Raw genomic sequence first — 18,288 nt, forward strand, 5'->3', positions numbered from 1 at the left:
AAAGGCTCTGGAAGCTCCTGGAGTGGGACATCCTGCTGTCAGCACTTCTGTTTAACAAATGTCAGCAGCTAGCAGCACTGGTCCTCATCGACCAGGTAACTCAACCAGGTACCCAAAGCAGTGACACATGTCAGCAGGAGATACAAAATTGGTCTTGTAAGCCAAGGCTGGATGAGAGCCTCCTGAAGGCTCCTTTCACTGATGCTGGCTGTAAACTGTTCTGCAAAGGGGGACAAGGAGAATATTAGTCTCCTGTACTTGATAATTAATTATTTATGTGTTCAAAAAAATGTAATATACCAAATCTTCATAGATACTTGGTGATAAATACCAGACTATAATGTTGCCTCTTAATAATATAATAAAGAACGTCCTAGATAGGCCAGGTTGGATGGGGCCCTGGGCAACCTTGCTTAGATCCAGGCTGGAGGTTGGTGGCCCTGCCTGTGGCAGGGGGGTTGGAGCTCTGTGATCCTTGGAGTCCCTTCCAACCTAGACCATTCTATGATTCTGTGATTACAAGAGAGCTGCTTGCATTATTTGGGAGAGGGACTTGGACTTGAAAAGTAGCTAAAAATTAGTTTAATGATTCCCTGTTTAGCCTTTTAATCTACTCCTAATGTGACACTGTGTTTCTAATTAGGGAAATGTTGACTTAACACTTCTGTCATTACAGATTAGACATCCCATGCTACCTCTCTATTATTAAAAAGTTCATATTTTGAACATAAAAAGGAATTTGTAGAATCAGCACAGGGTTTAAGTTTTTATAATGAGGCAGGTTTCATAAAGTAATATGAGTGTGAGGAAAATTAAATGGAACGAAACGGAAACGCAGTTAAGCCACTGAAATCCTAAGTGTCACGTCCATACAGACTGAAGCACAATGGTATTTAAAATGTCCAAACCATCTGTGATACCTTGTTTCCAGTCTTGAAAGTAAATACCTCAAAACTTTTAATCACAGGACCACATTTCATGGAAGACAGCTGGAGCAGGCAGCACCTTCTGGGGAACAGACCTATAATAATATTTAACTGACCATCTCTTTTCCTACTCATGATCACCTAATATGTCTGCTGCCAGATTATTTTTGCATGGAAAAATGTTATCAGGAAACCAGGCAACATGTTTTCAGCTGTCCTGTGTGCACCTTTAACAACTGCAGACATATGTCCCACAACAAATAAACTTTCATGGTTGCTTCATCTACAAAATAGACCTGACCCATTCCAACCAGCACAGGGCTTGGTATCTGGGACAGCTCATCTACAAACCACTTCCTTCAGCCTCAGAATCACAGCAGTAGGAGAAGAAAAAAAACCCTTCAGTGGTCTTTAAGATTTACGGGGGCTTTTCAGACTGAACGGCTGCTATCAATCATCTCTGCACTCCCAGCAGGAAATTAGATTTCCCGTTGTTTAATGCTACAAGGCTTGACATAAGTCTGTGAATTTGTAGTTCCAGTAGTGCTATATTAGAAAGCTATACTGTGGACAAAGAGGGGAAGAAATGTGTTTTTATGAAATGTAGCGGAGAGGATGCCTTCTCAGATACTACCTCTCTGCTTTTGGCTGATTTTTAATTTAAAATTGTGTTTTAATCAGCAAATTACATGGAAGGACAGCAAAAGTACATTTATGGGGCAAAAATTTCTTTTCTCTTCCTCCTTTAAAAAGATTTATTCTTATATTCATTTCAGTCCTGTATACAGGAAGAACAATTTCTGTCTCTGTCATAGGCTGACAACCAAGCTCACCATTCATACATTTACAGGTCTAAAAATCTTCACAGCTGCTTGCTTCATGCAATCCATTTGAAACACAATTGTTCCTGGTAGTGTTTATTTGGTTTCTTCTGAGGTTATTGCTGGTTTTTCCTCATTTTTACCCTTTCTGTATCTGATGGGACAAAACAGTGACCCATTTTCTCAGTCGTAACAGCTCCTCAGTTTCCCCAGGGAGCAGAGAGGGAGATTAGGAAGCTGGGCATTTTATCAGTGACACATCCTTGTGAAAGGCTGCAAGGCCCATCTACCTTCCTGCACTGCTGCCTGCCACAGCTGCAGCTGGGAAGGCCCTGTGCCAAGCTTTACTAGTGGTTTTACTATGCTTTTTCTCTGTTCTGATCTCCTGCAAGAAAGGCCCATTCAAGTCAAAAGGAAAAACTACTGCTTACATTAGATTAAGCACCCAGGGATCATCTGATTGTGTTTTGGGTGCTAAGCTGGTAGCACAGAAAGTAGGGAGTGCATGTAAGGGAACTGAATCTCTTAGCTGGAGAAGACACAGTGAAAAGGGTGAGTAAGGGTTAGAGAGGCCCTGGAGGAACCCACATCCAGGATGTGGATCCCACAGTGCTCAGGAACTCTTGAGAGCAACCATTCAGAGTGCCCATTACACCTGCTGCTGAAGCACTCTCAAACCTTTCACAGATTTCAGTGGAAGGCTTACACAACACCCAGCATTACAGTCATTATTTTGACTGTTCTTAGTATTTCTCTTGTGGAAGAGCACAAGTCACCTCATAATTTGGGCCAAAGAATGAGCATTGCATCCAAGTTACATTAGACAGGGGGATTTAAAGACGGTCAGTCACAGGTAATTATCTCCTTTTCACCGTCTAAATTTGATAGAAGCTTTCATCCTCCTTGGAAACCCAGAGCTGAACCCCTTTGCCATGAAAACTGTAGAAGCCTTATATGCACCCGTTAAACAACCTGGGAGCAACCACTCCTACTGCTGGTCATCTCACACCCCCTGTGCTAGGCAAGCTCTTTGATCACACTGACAGGATAGCTGTGCCTCACCTAAATTTTATGTTCCACCTGAACAGAAATCAGAGCTGAGTGTTGCACTCTAAGCCTGCGAAGCATTAGGCTGTGAGATCAGACATCACATTCAGCAAAGCCTAACCCTTGCGATACGAAACATCAGGAGATGTGATCACTGGCTGCTGACCTACATCTGCAGCTACTGCCTATTCTTTACTAAATACCACAGGACCAGGTAGCAAATCAGGTAGAGGCAAGTTTTGAAAACACAGCATCTCGTTACTCTTGTATGCTTGTACCTAAGATCTGGTTAATCACACAGGACTGTTTTCAGGGGAACTCGACGGCACCGAGTATGAAGATGGGTATTAATGTTGCCAAGTAAGAAAGCATTCTTCCTGAAAAATAATATGGTCAACAAATGACTTAACTCCTACAGGGGCAGAGCTGCCTTCTATGTAGGCTTGGCAACTGAATGCTGCACTCACCTCAACAAAGATGAAGCAGGGGATAATGGAGTAACTTCTCTGGGTATTGTTTCCTAAAGCCATTTCTCATCACACTTCTTGGGGAGGCACTGTTCGAAACTTTATTATCCTGAAAAAGAAAAGACAAAGGTATTTCAGTACGTTTCACTTTTTTGCAAACTTCAGATTTAATGCAATGAAGTTCCTAACATTGAGCACTGACATACTGGACCAGGGATAAAGACTAAAAAGATCAGGGTCCAACTTGTGGTTGTACACAGTACCCTGAGAAGGTAGTCTCTTTACAGAACAAAAACATGAGACAGACACAGGTTACGAGATACATCACCTACAGAACAAAGAGTGACAAGGAGTACAGCCATTTTCCTCAATCACAAGGAAAGCCTTTGTCCCCAGCACTGTAAACCTGGATTTTCAGTACAATGTCCGCCTTACAGTGTGTTTGAAACCAAGAGGTTTTGGTGATCAACCTCTGAAATTGTACTTTAAAAGACACATTTATATTACATTAATAATACACATGATCAAAATGTTAATCTGTACGCAGTGTGACCTGCACCAAGACAGCATGTCATCTGCACAAAAAAACCCTAAACCATAAAACAAAATCCCAAAGAGAAAACACAACAAAAATGGAATTAACAACGTGGGCCTTGTTGCAGAGCCTTTCTAGCCTGCTACAAATTCATACATTAACTCACAACCCCCATGCATTTATCATTACTTTGTGCTACTGGCTATTCTAATTAACATAACCGTGTTAATGCTCTGTGATAAAGCGCCTAATCTCTTTATAGCACAAAAAAGCAGGAAAGGAGAGAACAGAAGACTAACACGTAGAATTTTTTACTGAGAGTGTGTGTGATTTTCTGCATGCATGAGGTAACACATCGAGAAGCTAAGTCTGGCTTAAATGATTTTAGAGAGAGGAATAGGCTACCAGGGAAGAGGGGGTTGGATAAGCAGCATGTAGCTCAGGGCTGCCAGGTGCAGGCTTGCACAGAGCATTAGGCACAGAAAATGGAAATACTTCGCTACCAATTTTAACATGAGCATATCAAGCAAGAGCACAGATCAAGGTAGGCCTGAGCTCACTTCCAACTCTCACACAGAAACCCTGCCCTGATCATAAGCATCTCCACAGGCCAGGGCCAGGGGAGAGGAAGGGCGTGAAAGTTTGTGTGTTTTCCAGAAGATGCTTTACACAGTATCTTCCCCCAGCTCTCTGACCTCACTGGCATCTGAGTGGCAATTCAGGCCTTGGCATATGGAGACTGTGAGGTTCATGAAGGGGTCAGTGCTTTCTCACCAGCTCTCAGTAGTGTTACTGAAGAAATATTATCAGAGCACTGAGTTCAGCAGAGGTTACGAAGCCTGACTGAAGAGCTGGATCAGCAGGCAGTGCTTGACACTGGCGCCATGATACAGGCTCTTGCTTTGCCACCTGTCTGCTGCTTAATGTATTTCTTACCTCAGCTCTTCAGAATTTGACCTAGAGCTATAAAATACACAATATATACGATGGTCTTGGTAATGTATTTCTAGGCACAGCACAGCTATAGTGACTCCAGTGAAGCCATATCTCATTTCACGAAGGCTTCTGAACTGTCAACCACTAAAAACTGCAGTTCCAGGTCAAACAAAATGCTGATGAAATGCTACCTGTGATACACTTCAGACACTGCCGTCCTACACTGTATCCCTATTGAGGGTTTGCATGGAAAGCTTTCGGTGGTGGTGAGTGCTGCAAGGGTGGCTTCTGCAAGAAGCAGTGAGAAGCTTCCCACAGGCCCAACAGAATAAATAGCAGCTGGGCTCAAAGCTGGACCCACTGCTAACCAAGGCCAAACCCATCAGTGACAGTATTAGTGCCTCAGGGGTAATATAGTTAAGAAGGGGGGCGAGGAGGGGAGGAAAGCAAGCAGTGGTTTCTGCCTCCAGAGAAAGGAAAAGATGTAAGAAACTGTGCAGACACCTAGGTCAGTGAAGAAGGTGTGGGGAGGAGGCACTACAGGCCCCAGAGAGAAGGATGCCCCTACAGTCCATGGAGAAGACCATGGTGAAGTGGGTGTCCCCCTGCAGCCCATGGAAGATGATGGGGAGCAGAGATCCCACCTGCAGCCCATGGAGAATACCACGTCAGAACAGGTAGAGATGTATGAATGATGCTGTGACCCCCATGGGAAGCCCAGATTGGAGCAAGCTTCTGGCAGGGCCTGCAGCCTGTGGAGAGAGGGGTCCACACCAGAGCAGGTTTTGCTGGAGGGACTTGTGACCCCACTGGGGACCAGGCTGAAGCAGTCTGGTCTTGAAGGCCTGCACACCATGGAAACCATACTGGAGCAGTTTGTGAATAACGAAGCCCCTGTGGGAAGGAGTCATGTTGGAGAAGTTGGTGGAAGGCTGTCTGCCGTGGGTGGGACCCCAGGCTTGAGTAGGGATAGAGTGTGAGAGTCCTCTCCTGAGGACAATGAAGCGTTGGAGACAATGCATGATCAACTGACCCCAACACCGATTCTCCATCCCCCTGTACTTCTGGTGGGGGAGGGAGAGAAATCATGAATAAAGTTGAGCCCAGGAAGAAGGAAGGAGTCAGGGAAGGCGTTTTACGACTTGCGTTTATTTCTCATTATCCTAGTCTGTTTTGATTGTGTAATAAATTAGACACATTTTATTCCACGTTGAGTCTGTTTTGCCCGTGATATTGATTGCGGAATGATCTCTCCCTGTCCTTATCTCTACTCCTGAGGCTCTCAATATATATTTTCTCCTCTGTCCAGCTTAAAAGAGGAGTAACAGAGTGACTTTGGCGGGCGTCTGGCCTCCAGCCAGGGTCAAACCACCACAGTCCCAGTTATGAAATACAAATATTCTGGATTTTCAAAATGCCTGTTTTCCCAAACATACTTCAACTTTACTTAGAAGATAAAATGGGGTTTATCTTAGAAGTTACTGCTACACCTTTTACAAAAAGACAAGCTAATTTGTACTGTGGAAAACATCTCCACTTACCCATGTTTTAACAATATTTTTCATACCACCAGCTCTTCTGCCATGTGGCTCTTCCTTTAACTTGGCAAACACATGGTGTCTGGGAGAATAGTAGGTTAAAGAGTTAGAACAGCTTACAGAGCATTATTTCACTAAACTCTTCTTGTATCCTGGAGATACACTGTCAGCATGTTTTTTGCAAATCCCGTTTTTCTAAAGGCTTAGTGCAAAGATGTTAATATCCTGGCACCTTCATGAATGTTTCACTAGATCAAGCTTAGAAACAACTAAGATTTACACTGTCCTGTAACTTTGAGCTGTGCTTTCTGTTCCAACTGACTGCTGATTGCTCCTAATCAAAGATTGTTCCTAACCAAACCAAGTATTTATGAAATGTTCTCCACAGACAACTGGAAGCAACTGCACAGACTAGCAAAGTAGCTGAGAGTTCTTTGTCGTCATATAAAACTGCCTAATGTAATGCTAGAGGAATCCTAACATCATAAATACGTATCACTGTGTTGTTCTTTTAAGCTTACTGTGCACCATTGGTTTAAAAAAACTGCATTGCCTGTGGGAAAACATTTTACATGTCAGCTTCTCTCCTATGTGGTGACGCGTTTGTGTCAGACATAAGTAGTAAGAGACCTAACAGTTGCCTGATCAGGCCAGCTAACTCCCAGATTGTGGGAAAAAGCCTCAGCTAGCCCGTGCTTGTCAAGCTGGTCTTTTCATCAGTTCACTTGACACAAGAGAAAAAGGGAGGAACTGCATGATCTTGGTGGGAGGAGCACCATTCTTTTTCTTCCTCCAGCTGGCAATGAGTCGTCTATGGACATAGACAGCAAAACACAGATTACAGCAATCCCTAGCTGTTTCAGTCTGCAGAGCACTCAGGGATAACCCACTTTTGCTGAGGAATCAGGGAATCATAAGAAGATGTAAAACAAGTGTTTAGTGGCAGTCCTGTTTTATAATCCACTAAGATCCCTTTGCGCTAGAACAGATTTTCATAGCACAAAGCCTCTGAACAATGCAAAGGGAAATAACAACTACAATATCAGCATCTGGTATTGCCTTCTCAATTTTTAATTTTCATTTTTATCAGTTTGACTCAGTTTTTGAGGAACTCATGTTAGCAAAACGTTAAGAGGCTTTTAGATACCCCTAGCTGTGACCTTTTTAAGGCCTGGTATGTAAGCCCTGCATGAGAGAATTGGTCAGACTTCTCTATCTAATTAAGGACCACTGCAGAGGGGATATTAACAATCTGGAGCTCTGGTATTATGAGGTGCTTCTACCCTTTAAATAATATATATATATATATATATAATTGTGTAATACAATATTTGTGAATTAATTAGCATTAGTCAGTTCTCATCTTGCTCAATTTAACCCACATGCCGTTTCAGAAAGCCCCTGAACTACACTGTAGGAGGTTACTGTCTGACATCTCCTGGGAGAACAAGCAGAGACATGGAGTATACGTAAGGGAACTGAAAATTAACTGGAAAAGACAGCAAAGAAAAAAGAATTCAAGCTGAAGAGATTTTCTTGCCGCGGGGATCAATCCAAGAGAAAAGAAGAAGAACGAGAGTCAAAAAGTGAAGGAAGGAAGAATGTTCTAAAAAAAGGCATTTTCTTACAGGTTACTAACCAGTAGAAGAATTTCTAAAAGCCCCATTCAGGTATGTTCTAAAGCTTTTTATGCGAGCATGTGGCAGAGAGCAAGAAGGACGTATCTAGGACAAACTAGCATTTGCTGAGCCTTCATAGTTTAGCTCCTGCAGCAGCATACAGCTGATCACTGCCCTGTGCTACCTGTGCTCAAACCAAACCATCGCTTGTCCGTTCCTCTGGAAACAGTGGTCACCCTTATGCTTCTTAAAGGATGTCCTGCACAGGTGAGGGGAGATGGACATTATGGCTTTTACGTATCACTGCAGTGGATATCTGGGCATCTGTGGGCAATACTGAAACCCAGAAGAGCTAACAGGCACTGTTTATCACAGCTTCCAATGCGTGTTTCATTAGCTCAGAGACTGCCAGCCTGAAATGCATTAAGGGCAGCAGCATCGCCACCGCCACACATGGGACATCACTCCGCTGCAGAAGCCTAAGCCTGCTCAGACCAGAGCTGTGGAGGGCAACCACTGACCATTTGGTACCATGACGTTATGCTAGCACAAAACAAAGAAAGAAAGAAAGATTTTCTTTCCTTTCCCTTTTCATCTAGACAGATTCATTATCTTTTCAGCAGCATATAACATGCTGTTCCTAAATAAAATGTAGGAGGAACGCAATCCTGGTATTTCTGTAACAATGTTAAATATAGTTAAAACATAAGCATTTCCCCATTTGTAAATTAATTTAACTTTCCATTAACAATTTGCAACCTCTGATGGCAACTGGCTTCCAATAATGGAGGTCTTTATTCTCATTAAAATAAGAATTCTGTTTACAAAAATCACTAAAATTTCCGCACCAGTCTACCAAGGGTCAATTTGCCTAACTGAAATATGAAACTGTATACGTCAAAACTCCATTTAATTAAGAAAAAAAAGTCAAACTAAAGCCACTGCTGAAGATGATTATCCAAGCTTTTGCAGAGAACAGCATCATTAAAACCATTATTTATCACACTGCCTCTTACAGATCTCATTCTGAAGCAGAGTCATCTATTTCCTGTGAGAGAAACAGCACCAGAAAGAGTTGAAGCGATCTGCCAGACACCACACAAGGACTCAAATGTCTAGGCTGAAGAAAGATGTATTATTCTCTGATTTCTCTCAAGTGCTCTATCCACTTGGCTACACAATCTCTACACTTGAAATGGACTTGCACAAGAACTATGCAGTTCTGATTGCACATTTAAGTAATAGAGATTCCCCTTATCTTGCTGCTGAAACCACAACAGAGCCCACATCACAACTCCTCACAAGCACCAATCAAACACACAAGATGTGACTGCCTTGTACCCTCTCCATGCAGCTTTAACCCTGGCATCTCTAACAGTACCTCATTATCCCAATAGAACCATGGTTGCAACAGGATAATAAATAGAAGGTTAAAATGTCTTTCCCAAAACTTGTCTACATAAAGCTAACCAATGTGTGCAAAAGAGCCTAAGGAATCAACGGTAAGATCTCCCTATAAAAGACAGTCATGGCTATTTGATGTTTTCCTGGCTAAAGTACAGAAATTTTTAGTGTTTTCAAAGTAATCAGAAACACTGAGGTGATGGCCTGAATCATTCAAAAATCATTCAAAAAAAAGTAAAATCACATTGCAGCACAAAGACCTGTTTGTGAATCGGTTAGCAGGCTTCGCGTCCAAACTCAACACAGACTGTTGGTTTCATGTTATTGCATAAAAATAGTGAAACTAAGAAAACAGTACCTACCATTAGAAGGTACTGGACAACTGGCACTCAGTTATCTCAATGAGCCAGAACACCCCGGCTTTGACCTACGAATGAGAAGGTTATCCTTTGGATCAAGTTGCCCTTGATCTGTGGGAAAGTGCTCACAAAACAAATTGGGAGCTTGGTCAAGAGGGAAGATGCTCACTTTGCTCTGGCTTCCCGTCATCAAAGAACTCTTTAGCCCTGTCCTGGTTTCAGCTAGGATAGAGTTAATTATCTTTCTAGCAGCTGGTGGAATGCCCTGTCTGAGAGTTAGAATGAGAGCAGTGCTGGTCACACACTGGTGTTTTAGCTGTTGCCAGTCAGGGACTTTTCAGTAGTTCACAGTGCCCAGCTAATGAGAAGGGGGTGTGCCCAGGAAGCTGGGAGGGGACACAGCCAGGACAGGTGACCCAAACTGGCCAAAGAGGGTATCCCATGCTCAGCATAGAGAGGGGCTGGGGGAGAGAGGAGTGCAGAGCTCCAGGACACTCAGTTTTTGGGGACGGTACAGCTTTGGGACAGCTCTGAGCTGTATATCCTGAGCTGTGCTCTTCGGTAAGACACCGCATTGTGCATCACCAGTTTCATGTATTTTTGCTATGAAGTGCTGCTGTTGTTAAATCTCTCTCTGCTGTCCCAGTAAAATATCCTTACTCTAATCCACAAGGTTTGCATTTGGTTTTCTTTCCTTTTCCCCTTCCTCTTCTCCCCCCTGCCCCCCCATCCCTGAGAGAAAGCAGCTGCGTGGTGCTCTGCTCCCAGCTGCGGGCAGAACCACAACAAACCCATCCACCCTAAACTGAGCAGCAAAAACCCACCAGCACCACGGTCACCAGATCAATAACGTGGTGTCATGCTGATGAGGTTGCATGTCCAAACCTAAACGTGTTTGAGTCACACTTGGTTTTTAGTTGTTAAATGAGAAATTGCCTAGTAGGTCATAAACAAGTGTGTGCCCTAAGTCTCAAGACCTGCCTGGTGTCTGCCTCCCGGAGCACTCCTGCACCAGCAGCACGACTGCTTTGCAAGAACCTTGCAAAGAGCCCTGGGGATGAAGCAGGAGCTCAGTTTACTGGATCTAAACTTCACCATAGAATAATTTTTTTTATAAACTTTCTTAATAGCACAAATGCCTGGTTCCTGCTTAACCTACAGCCATTGAAGGAATTGGCCTGTCGGAGAAAGTACTTCTCAAATGTGTCCCCAGAGACTCCATGACAAGACTCTGGCTACCTATCATTCACAGTAAGTAAAAGAACAAACACCCAACAATATACAAAATAAGCCCATGCATGTTTACCATCACAATAAACATTTTTGCAGCATTTGAGTCAGAAAAATGCTTTCTCTGGTGAGAGTTCTGACCCTTTCCTGCTAGCAGAAGTAACATTTCAATATTTCTGCACTCATGCTAGCAAACCATTTTACAGCAAACGATAATATAGTTCACAATACAATTGCACAGTTCACAGCATATCTGAAATGATGATCCTTTGTATAAAATCCACTTTGTTACGGAGAACACTACATGAAGAGCTATTTGAATTCCTAAACTATTCATCTCCTCAAGGTGGTAAAGCAAGGTTGGATCCGCAGAAAAACCTGATGCCAGAGATTTCAGGAATTCTGAAAGGAATCATAGAATCACAGAACTTACTGAGTTGGAAGGAATGCATTAGGATGTTTTCCCTTGCCACTAGATTCAGGTAGAAAATTTTCTAGTCACTGAGTGATAAGCAGTAATATAAAAATCTATAGATAGGCAGCCTGATAAGGGATCTGCTCCACTTGTATCTTCAAGAGTGTTCAAGTGTTATGTCAGCACAGCAGAGGCCATGTAACAACTTTTCACTGCAGGGAGGCAAGTGAAATCCTAGTGCCACAGCTGGTAGTGACAAAATTTTCATTGATGTCACCTGGACAGAATTCCACAGATTTTGTCTAAATGGAACCCAAAACATAATTGTGTAAAGAGCAAATGTATGCATATTAATATGCAGGAAGCCAAATAGAAAGGGCACAAGCTTTATTTTGAACTCTCTGACACCTGCAACCTTTCCATGCTCTGCAGCTCTGAAAGCGTTTACATGGTTGATCTGCTTTGTGTGGCAAGGCATTGAATTCCTTGCAGGAATGTTCAGTTTATCACCTCGTGTTGCTTTGAATGACACTCAATAAAATGTGGTGTCACATAGGCAATATCATACGAATAAAAAAGTTTAACCTGCTACAGCTGATAATGCTTCTTTCTTTCTTCCTTGCAAAAGGATTAGCGCTGTATGATAAATGAAGTAAGAACCTGACAACAAAATTCATTAGGAAATTCTAAAAAAAACCCACCCAGCAAGCAGTCCCTGAAAAAAAACCAAAATAAACCCCCAAACACTGAATTTATCCATGCAATTAACGAGACTGTTCTTGCTTTTCACTTAATTCAAAATCCCTAATTGTTCTAGCTCTCTTTTCATCCCTTCAGACTTCAAAGTGAATTTAAATCAAATAGCTGTGCATTATTGTGTTGGCAAAAAAAAACCCAGAGAGAGATTACTTCAGGCCTTTACTCATCCACCTGGACGCATATCACCTTGATTTAGACTAATTAATTTGCCTTGTGAGCTCCTCCAAACAAAAGCAAAAGGCAATTGGTCATTTCTTCTACTTGTAACAGGTTAGAAGTCCTTGAATTTTGAAGGACATTTATAGCAATAAACTGGCAGGTTTTCTCAGCAATAAAGTTAACAGTTCATAGACATAAGGGACTCTGAATTCCACAGGTGGGTAATAGGACTAGCTTAATAAAGCTACAGCAGCATGTAGTTCCTAAAGTAACATACTCGTGATCCAGAACTGCAACTGATTGAATTGGTTAACCATGGGCTTGAGACATGGGTACTCTGTTTAACTCTATGATAAATAACCAGCTTTAAAATATTGTATAGAGTTCTGAACTCACCTCTCCATTTGCATAACCTACAAAGAAAACAGTCAAGGTTCTTTTCTATCTACTGCTGGCAGTCTTGCAAGGCTTGGGCTGGGAACAAAATATGAAAGTATAATGTCCCTGGTACATGGAATACTCTCAGAAAGGGCTTGTGACTGAATTTCCTGGAATCACAGAATCTGTCATAGAATCACCTGGGCTGGAAGAGACCCTCAAGGTCATTGAGTCCAACCACAGCCTAACCCTGCCTAGTCCAGCTCTAGATCACGTCCTTAAGCACTTCATCTACATGCCTTTTAAATGCCTCCAGGGATGGTGACTCCACTACCTCCCTGGGCAGCCTGTTCCAAGGCTTGACAGCCATTTCAGGAAAGAAATTCTTCCTGAAATTTCACCCTTTGAAACCAAATCTACTTCGTTTGGTGGCTCTTCATGCAAAGTACTGGCAGGCACTGAGGAAACTGGGCAGTTCCAACAGGAGAAAGACTGAGCAGCCTTCTCAGCCTGTCATCACAATTAACTGGTGGGAAAGGACAAAGATACAGAGGGTAACTGTGCAACAGTACAGGGGAGAAAAAAATTGAGTGAGCTATTGAAAAACTGCTACAGGAAGGAGGACAGGTGATGAAAACAGATCAGGTTTTGCCTATGATGTGAAACCAAAAGACTGAAAATTTTGTCTACTCTAATAAAGGGGTACAGCACAACAGATACTAGAAAACACTTCTTTTTCCTCCTAAATTTATCAGGGTTTTGCAAAAAATATTTTCATATTATTTAAAATAATTTTATTTTAAAATCAATTTTAAATATTTGAGTAATTAATTTTAATACTAAAAAGTGTCCAAAGAAATTTCCCTCATTCAGCTGAAAACTCCAGAAAACAGGCAATGCTGCTTTGCTTTCTTCTTTTCAAAACATACTCAGTCAACAGTTCTAACAAAATGCATTGAGCTACTAAACCCAAAATTTCTCTCTTATGTGTCAGCAAGAATACAAAGCAGTGGGTTTTTATTTGTAATGGAGTTTCACAGCTATGCCTGATTTTGGGACCCTGATATTAAAGCCGTATTTCAGAAACGTTATGTCGCGTAGTCCTTTGTATGCCATCCCTGCTGATCCGAGTCCAAGCAAGACACTGACTGACTGGTATGTCTGAGTGCAACCACGGAGTTAAGCTCTCACTACCTGCAGAGGAACTGAGCAGTTACAACCTCACGTTCACTAGCCAGCAGGATTGCCTGGTGCCACGTGTGGCTTGCACTGAAAGAGATCTAGCCCAACCGATCTGCCCCTCCTCCTGCACTGCCACACATCTGCTCCCTGCCACTCCCCAAGGGCATACAACCAACCCAGCTGACAGAGATGAAAGAAAAGCTTATGGGATGCTCTGACTTGCAACTGAACTGAGAAAAATATGCATGGCCCTTTCACACCTCTCCTCGCTGAGCAATGGTATATATCATAGAATCATAGACTGCTCTGGGTTGGAAAGGACCCCAAAGATCATAGAGCTCCAACCCCCTGCCGTAGGCAGGGCCACCAACCTCCAGGCCTGGATGTACACAGGGTTGCTCACGGACCCATCCAGCCTGGCCTTGAACACCTCCAGGGACAAAGGATGAAGACAAGACTAGGGTTCTTAATGCTGCCTTTGCCTCAGCCTTTAATAGTAAGACACCAGTTGTTCTCTGGGCACCCAGTCCCCTGAGCTGGAAGACTGGGATGGGGAGCAGAGTGAAGCCCCAGTAATCCAAAGGGAAATGGTTAGTGGCCTGCTACAACACCCAGATACACACAAGTCTATAGGGCTGGATGGGATCCACCCAAGGGTGCCCACCAAGCCACTTCTCGTAATTTCTCAGCAGTCCTGGTTAACCAGGAAGGACAAGAGGAAATGGCCTCAAGTTTTGCCAGGGGAGGTTTAAATTGTATATTAGGAGACATTTCTTCACCAGAAGAGTTGTCAAGCACTAGAACAGGCTGCCCAGGGAAGTGGTGGAGTCACCATCCCTGGAAGTATTTAAAACACACAGAGATGGGGTGGAGAAGGATATGGTTAATGGTGAACTTGGTAGTGCCAGGTTAACAGTTGGATCTGATGGTCCTAAATGTCTTTTCCAACCAAAATGATAATACGATGTTATATTCTCCTCCTTCATTTGGAGAAGAGGCTTTAGCAAAGTCCCAGCTACTGTCACTGGATATCTCCAGTGAAATTCCCAGATCGTCCCCTCCCATTTTCCTGCTACAACTACTTAGGAAGTGTTGTGGTTTTACCTCGGCTGAGAGACGAGATCCACGCAACTGCCTGCTCTTTAAAGGAAAAGAGGAGGGGGAGAAGAAGGGGGGGGGGGGGGTGAGAGGCAAGAGAAGGGAAAAGGAAGGGGCAAATAACTACCCCAAAACCAAGAAACCAAAAGCCTGTGGGTTGGGTTAAGGATAGTTTAAGATAAAATATAACAATGCTAACAGGACTTTAGAGCAAAAAATATATGAAGCTGTTGATACACAATGCAGTTTCTCACCGAACCCACAGCTCAGGCCGTGCCACCCAGAGCCATCCCGGAACCCGATTGTCCCCCAAAAACAGCACGTCCTGGAGCCGCCCCTGCTCTTCCTCCCATCAGCCCCCCTTTGTACTGAACATGATGTAATTGGCATGGAATACTCTCTTTGGCCAGTTTGGGTCACCTGTCCTGGCTTCATCCCCTCCTTTCTCATTAGTAGGGAAATATGGAGAACTGAAAAAGTCCTTGAGTGTCTGACAGCAACTAAAACCATCAGGGTGTTATCAGCACTGCTTTCACTTTAACTCCCAAACACAGCATTCCATCCGCTGCTACAAAAGAAGTTAACTCCATCCTGACTGAAACCAGGACAGGAAGCCAGCATTTTTGGAGAGTGTTCATACAGGTCACAGCATGAAGATAAAATTGAGGTAATATTGAGATGAGCTCAGGACTGAACAGAGCACAGACGTGTTAGACAGGGTGAGGGGAAGAAAACTGAGTAATACGTTTCTATTTATTTCTGTGTTTTTTTACAGGAGATGAATGCTGCATTGAAAATTTCAACTCAAAATCACGGTGAGCTAATAGTAAATACCAGGCAACAGGCCCAAGCCAGCGTACAGAAAAAAAATGCATTCATGTTGTTCCCCCAGGGCCAAGCAAGCAAAACTGTGTGAGTACAAACTGCAAGCTGTAATATTATGAAAGCAAACAAGCAACTGCCTCACCACACTGAAGCCTTTGGTGATGAGATCCCAGGCACAGCCTCTTGCTGCTCTGTGCAGAGGACTTCTGGCATACCTGCTCTGTTCCCTCACAAAAACCACTATGGTAGAAACTCTCCTTAAGAGCAAAAAAATAAAAAAAGAAGGGGGAGAAGAAAAATGGCAGTTTCCTCTTTTAATATTTTGTGTCCATTATGTGTCCAAGAGAAGCAAGTATAACCCCTAAAAGCTGAATATTGTAATTTGTCCACTTCTAAGGACAGTCATGTAACATAACTCATGCAATTTATGTGAGTCTCAGAAATACAATCTTGATGGAGAGTCAAGGGCACAAGAATTTACTGCTAGAGTACCTGACATCTTAACAGTTTTATAAAATAACCGGGTTTGGTCCAGACCTACTTATTAACTTAAAAAAAAATAAAATCAGCAGACTGTAACAAAACTGTTTCAAAACAGTAACAAAATCTTTTCAAGTTTGTCATACCTCTCTGTTCTCTACGGTGTTCTGCTCATCACAAACACCTCCCTGAGCCCTGTGGCTGACGGCTTTCTTCTGGGATGAGAGAGGGTTACGACAAGCTGTCAGTGTCCTGAGCATTTCTCTGAGAGCAAGGCATCAATGCTGATGGTCAGAACTTATTCCTCTTCAATCCAGGACCCAACTTGTCTTATTTTTATACATTTTCTAACACACTTTACACCCTGCTTGCTCGACATTCTTCTGCAATTCCACATCACATTAAAATTTGCTGTATGTGGCATACTTTACATACTGCTTCTTTGCTGTCTTTGTAACACTCAAAACCAGCCTGACCCAGCCCATGACTGCATTCCTTCACTGGCCAGTGCCTGGCTGTTGGTGGGCTGGGTGGTTGTAGCTCTGTTGGCTCTGGTACCTCCTTGTGCCCACAATTTTAAGACCTCTGCTATTACCCTCCCAATACCTGCTCTCCAACATGCTGTGTTTTTATTCTCGGCCCAGATGGTTCATTTTGCATGGGGCAGTCACTTGTTAGTTCTACCTATTAGGTAGAAAAATGATTAAAATTATTGTAAAAATATACAATCCTATAAAAGTAAGCTAAAGCTAAAACTGATCAGGTAACAGCTACCCTGTTTTAGACAACCACTGTTACAAAGACCAGAACAATGCTGCAGGAAGGCCAAGACAAGCCTGACCATGCAGATCTGACAAAACCTAGTCCTCACAGAATTAGTTCTGAACTTGTGTTCTGTTACTAGAAAAAACAATATAGCATTTGTCTGGCCACAGGGCCGTAACTCCACCCCCCCCCAGATTTTGAAAGAATGCAAAGCATAGGCTTTCATCTGTGAAAATCCAGCAAGGATGTTGCAAACCCTTCTACTGGAGTTAAGCTTTTGGTTATGACCACATACAGGTCTTCTCAGAGGTCTGTGCTCTTCCTCTGTGATTTTGTCTCATGACACCTATACAGGTCCCAGAGGAGCTTGTGTGGCCATTGTCTGACCTCTTAAGAAGCTGATTTTCAAAGCCAATATGGTTTGCACAAAATAGCATACAAAGCCAAATTCTGAAATTCCAGTAGCTGAGACCATAATGTTACTTCTAAGAGTGTGGTGTGATCAAAATCACATTATTTAACAGCATTTTCACAAGATGTACACCTACTACCTGGTAAATCATACTCAGAAAGTTAGCTTGTAGTATTTTGTTGATACTTCCATGTGTATGTCGGTGCATTCATATACACTTGAACACAACCGGAGGCTACAAGCTGCATGACACATGATGACTGGAAACAAACAGAACAATTTCATAATCAAAATTGGTCAAAGCACAATTAAACAGTCATTTAAACACTAAAAGCTGACCTAGGCATACACACATCCTCATCTTGCCCTGTGTTGTTTGCTGCCATCCTTCTAAGAAGATGGTCAGGAACACTGTGTTTTGCTTAACAGCCCTTCATTGCTGAGGCACAGCTCTCATCTCTAAAACAGTACTGCTCTAATTTTCAAAAATTACCTGATCAGCTCTTTGAAATGAAAAACAAAAAAAAATCCCTTCCAGCAAGTTGGTGCAGAACTGCATATCATACACAGCACTCTGCATAACAGAAGAAACTAGTTCTTAACATCCATTTTCTGCCTGAGAGCCTCTGATCTATACACTGCTTTTTTAAAGTATCCCAAGCGCAATCTTAGACAAAGGTGCAGTCACCACATTCACAGTGCTGTAAAGCTATACTTATGCAATCTGTCAAACTCATTTTATCACAGGAAACAGCTCTAGACTTAGGTGCTCTACAGTCACTGCCTGTAGTGCTCAAAACATCACATTCTATAAGTGCACACACTGGCATTTCTTTAGAGATGTACAGAGACACACATTTACATGCCTTTATTATTTTTTTTATTGCATACTGAAACACTGCATTTGTATTTTACTAGTTAAGCATGATCACT

General features: G+C 42.7%; 1 protein-coding gene across 1 annotated transcript in view; it reads right to left on the bottom strand.

The window, feature by feature from the left end:
* PLPPR1 (phospholipid phosphatase related 1) overlaps positions 1–3,324 on the bottom strand; it is a gene marked incomplete at both ends in the record, with an annotated part of 74,291 nt that extends 70,967 nt beyond the window's left edge. Inside the window, one exon of the mRNA XM_084278924.1 lies at positions 3,262–3,324. Within this exon, the coding sequence (XP_084135050.1) occupies positions 3,262–3,324 (63 nt within the window). The remainder of the gene's footprint in view (positions 1–3,261) is intronic.
* Between the last annotated feature and the right edge of the window lie 14,964 nt (positions 3,325–18,288).

The sequence above is a fragment of the Gallinula chloropus genome (assembly GCF_964237585.1).
Source record: "Gallinula chloropus genome assembly, chromosome: Z".
Taxonomy (NCBI): Eukaryota; Metazoa; Chordata; class Aves; order Gruiformes; family Rallidae; genus Gallinula; species Gallinula chloropus.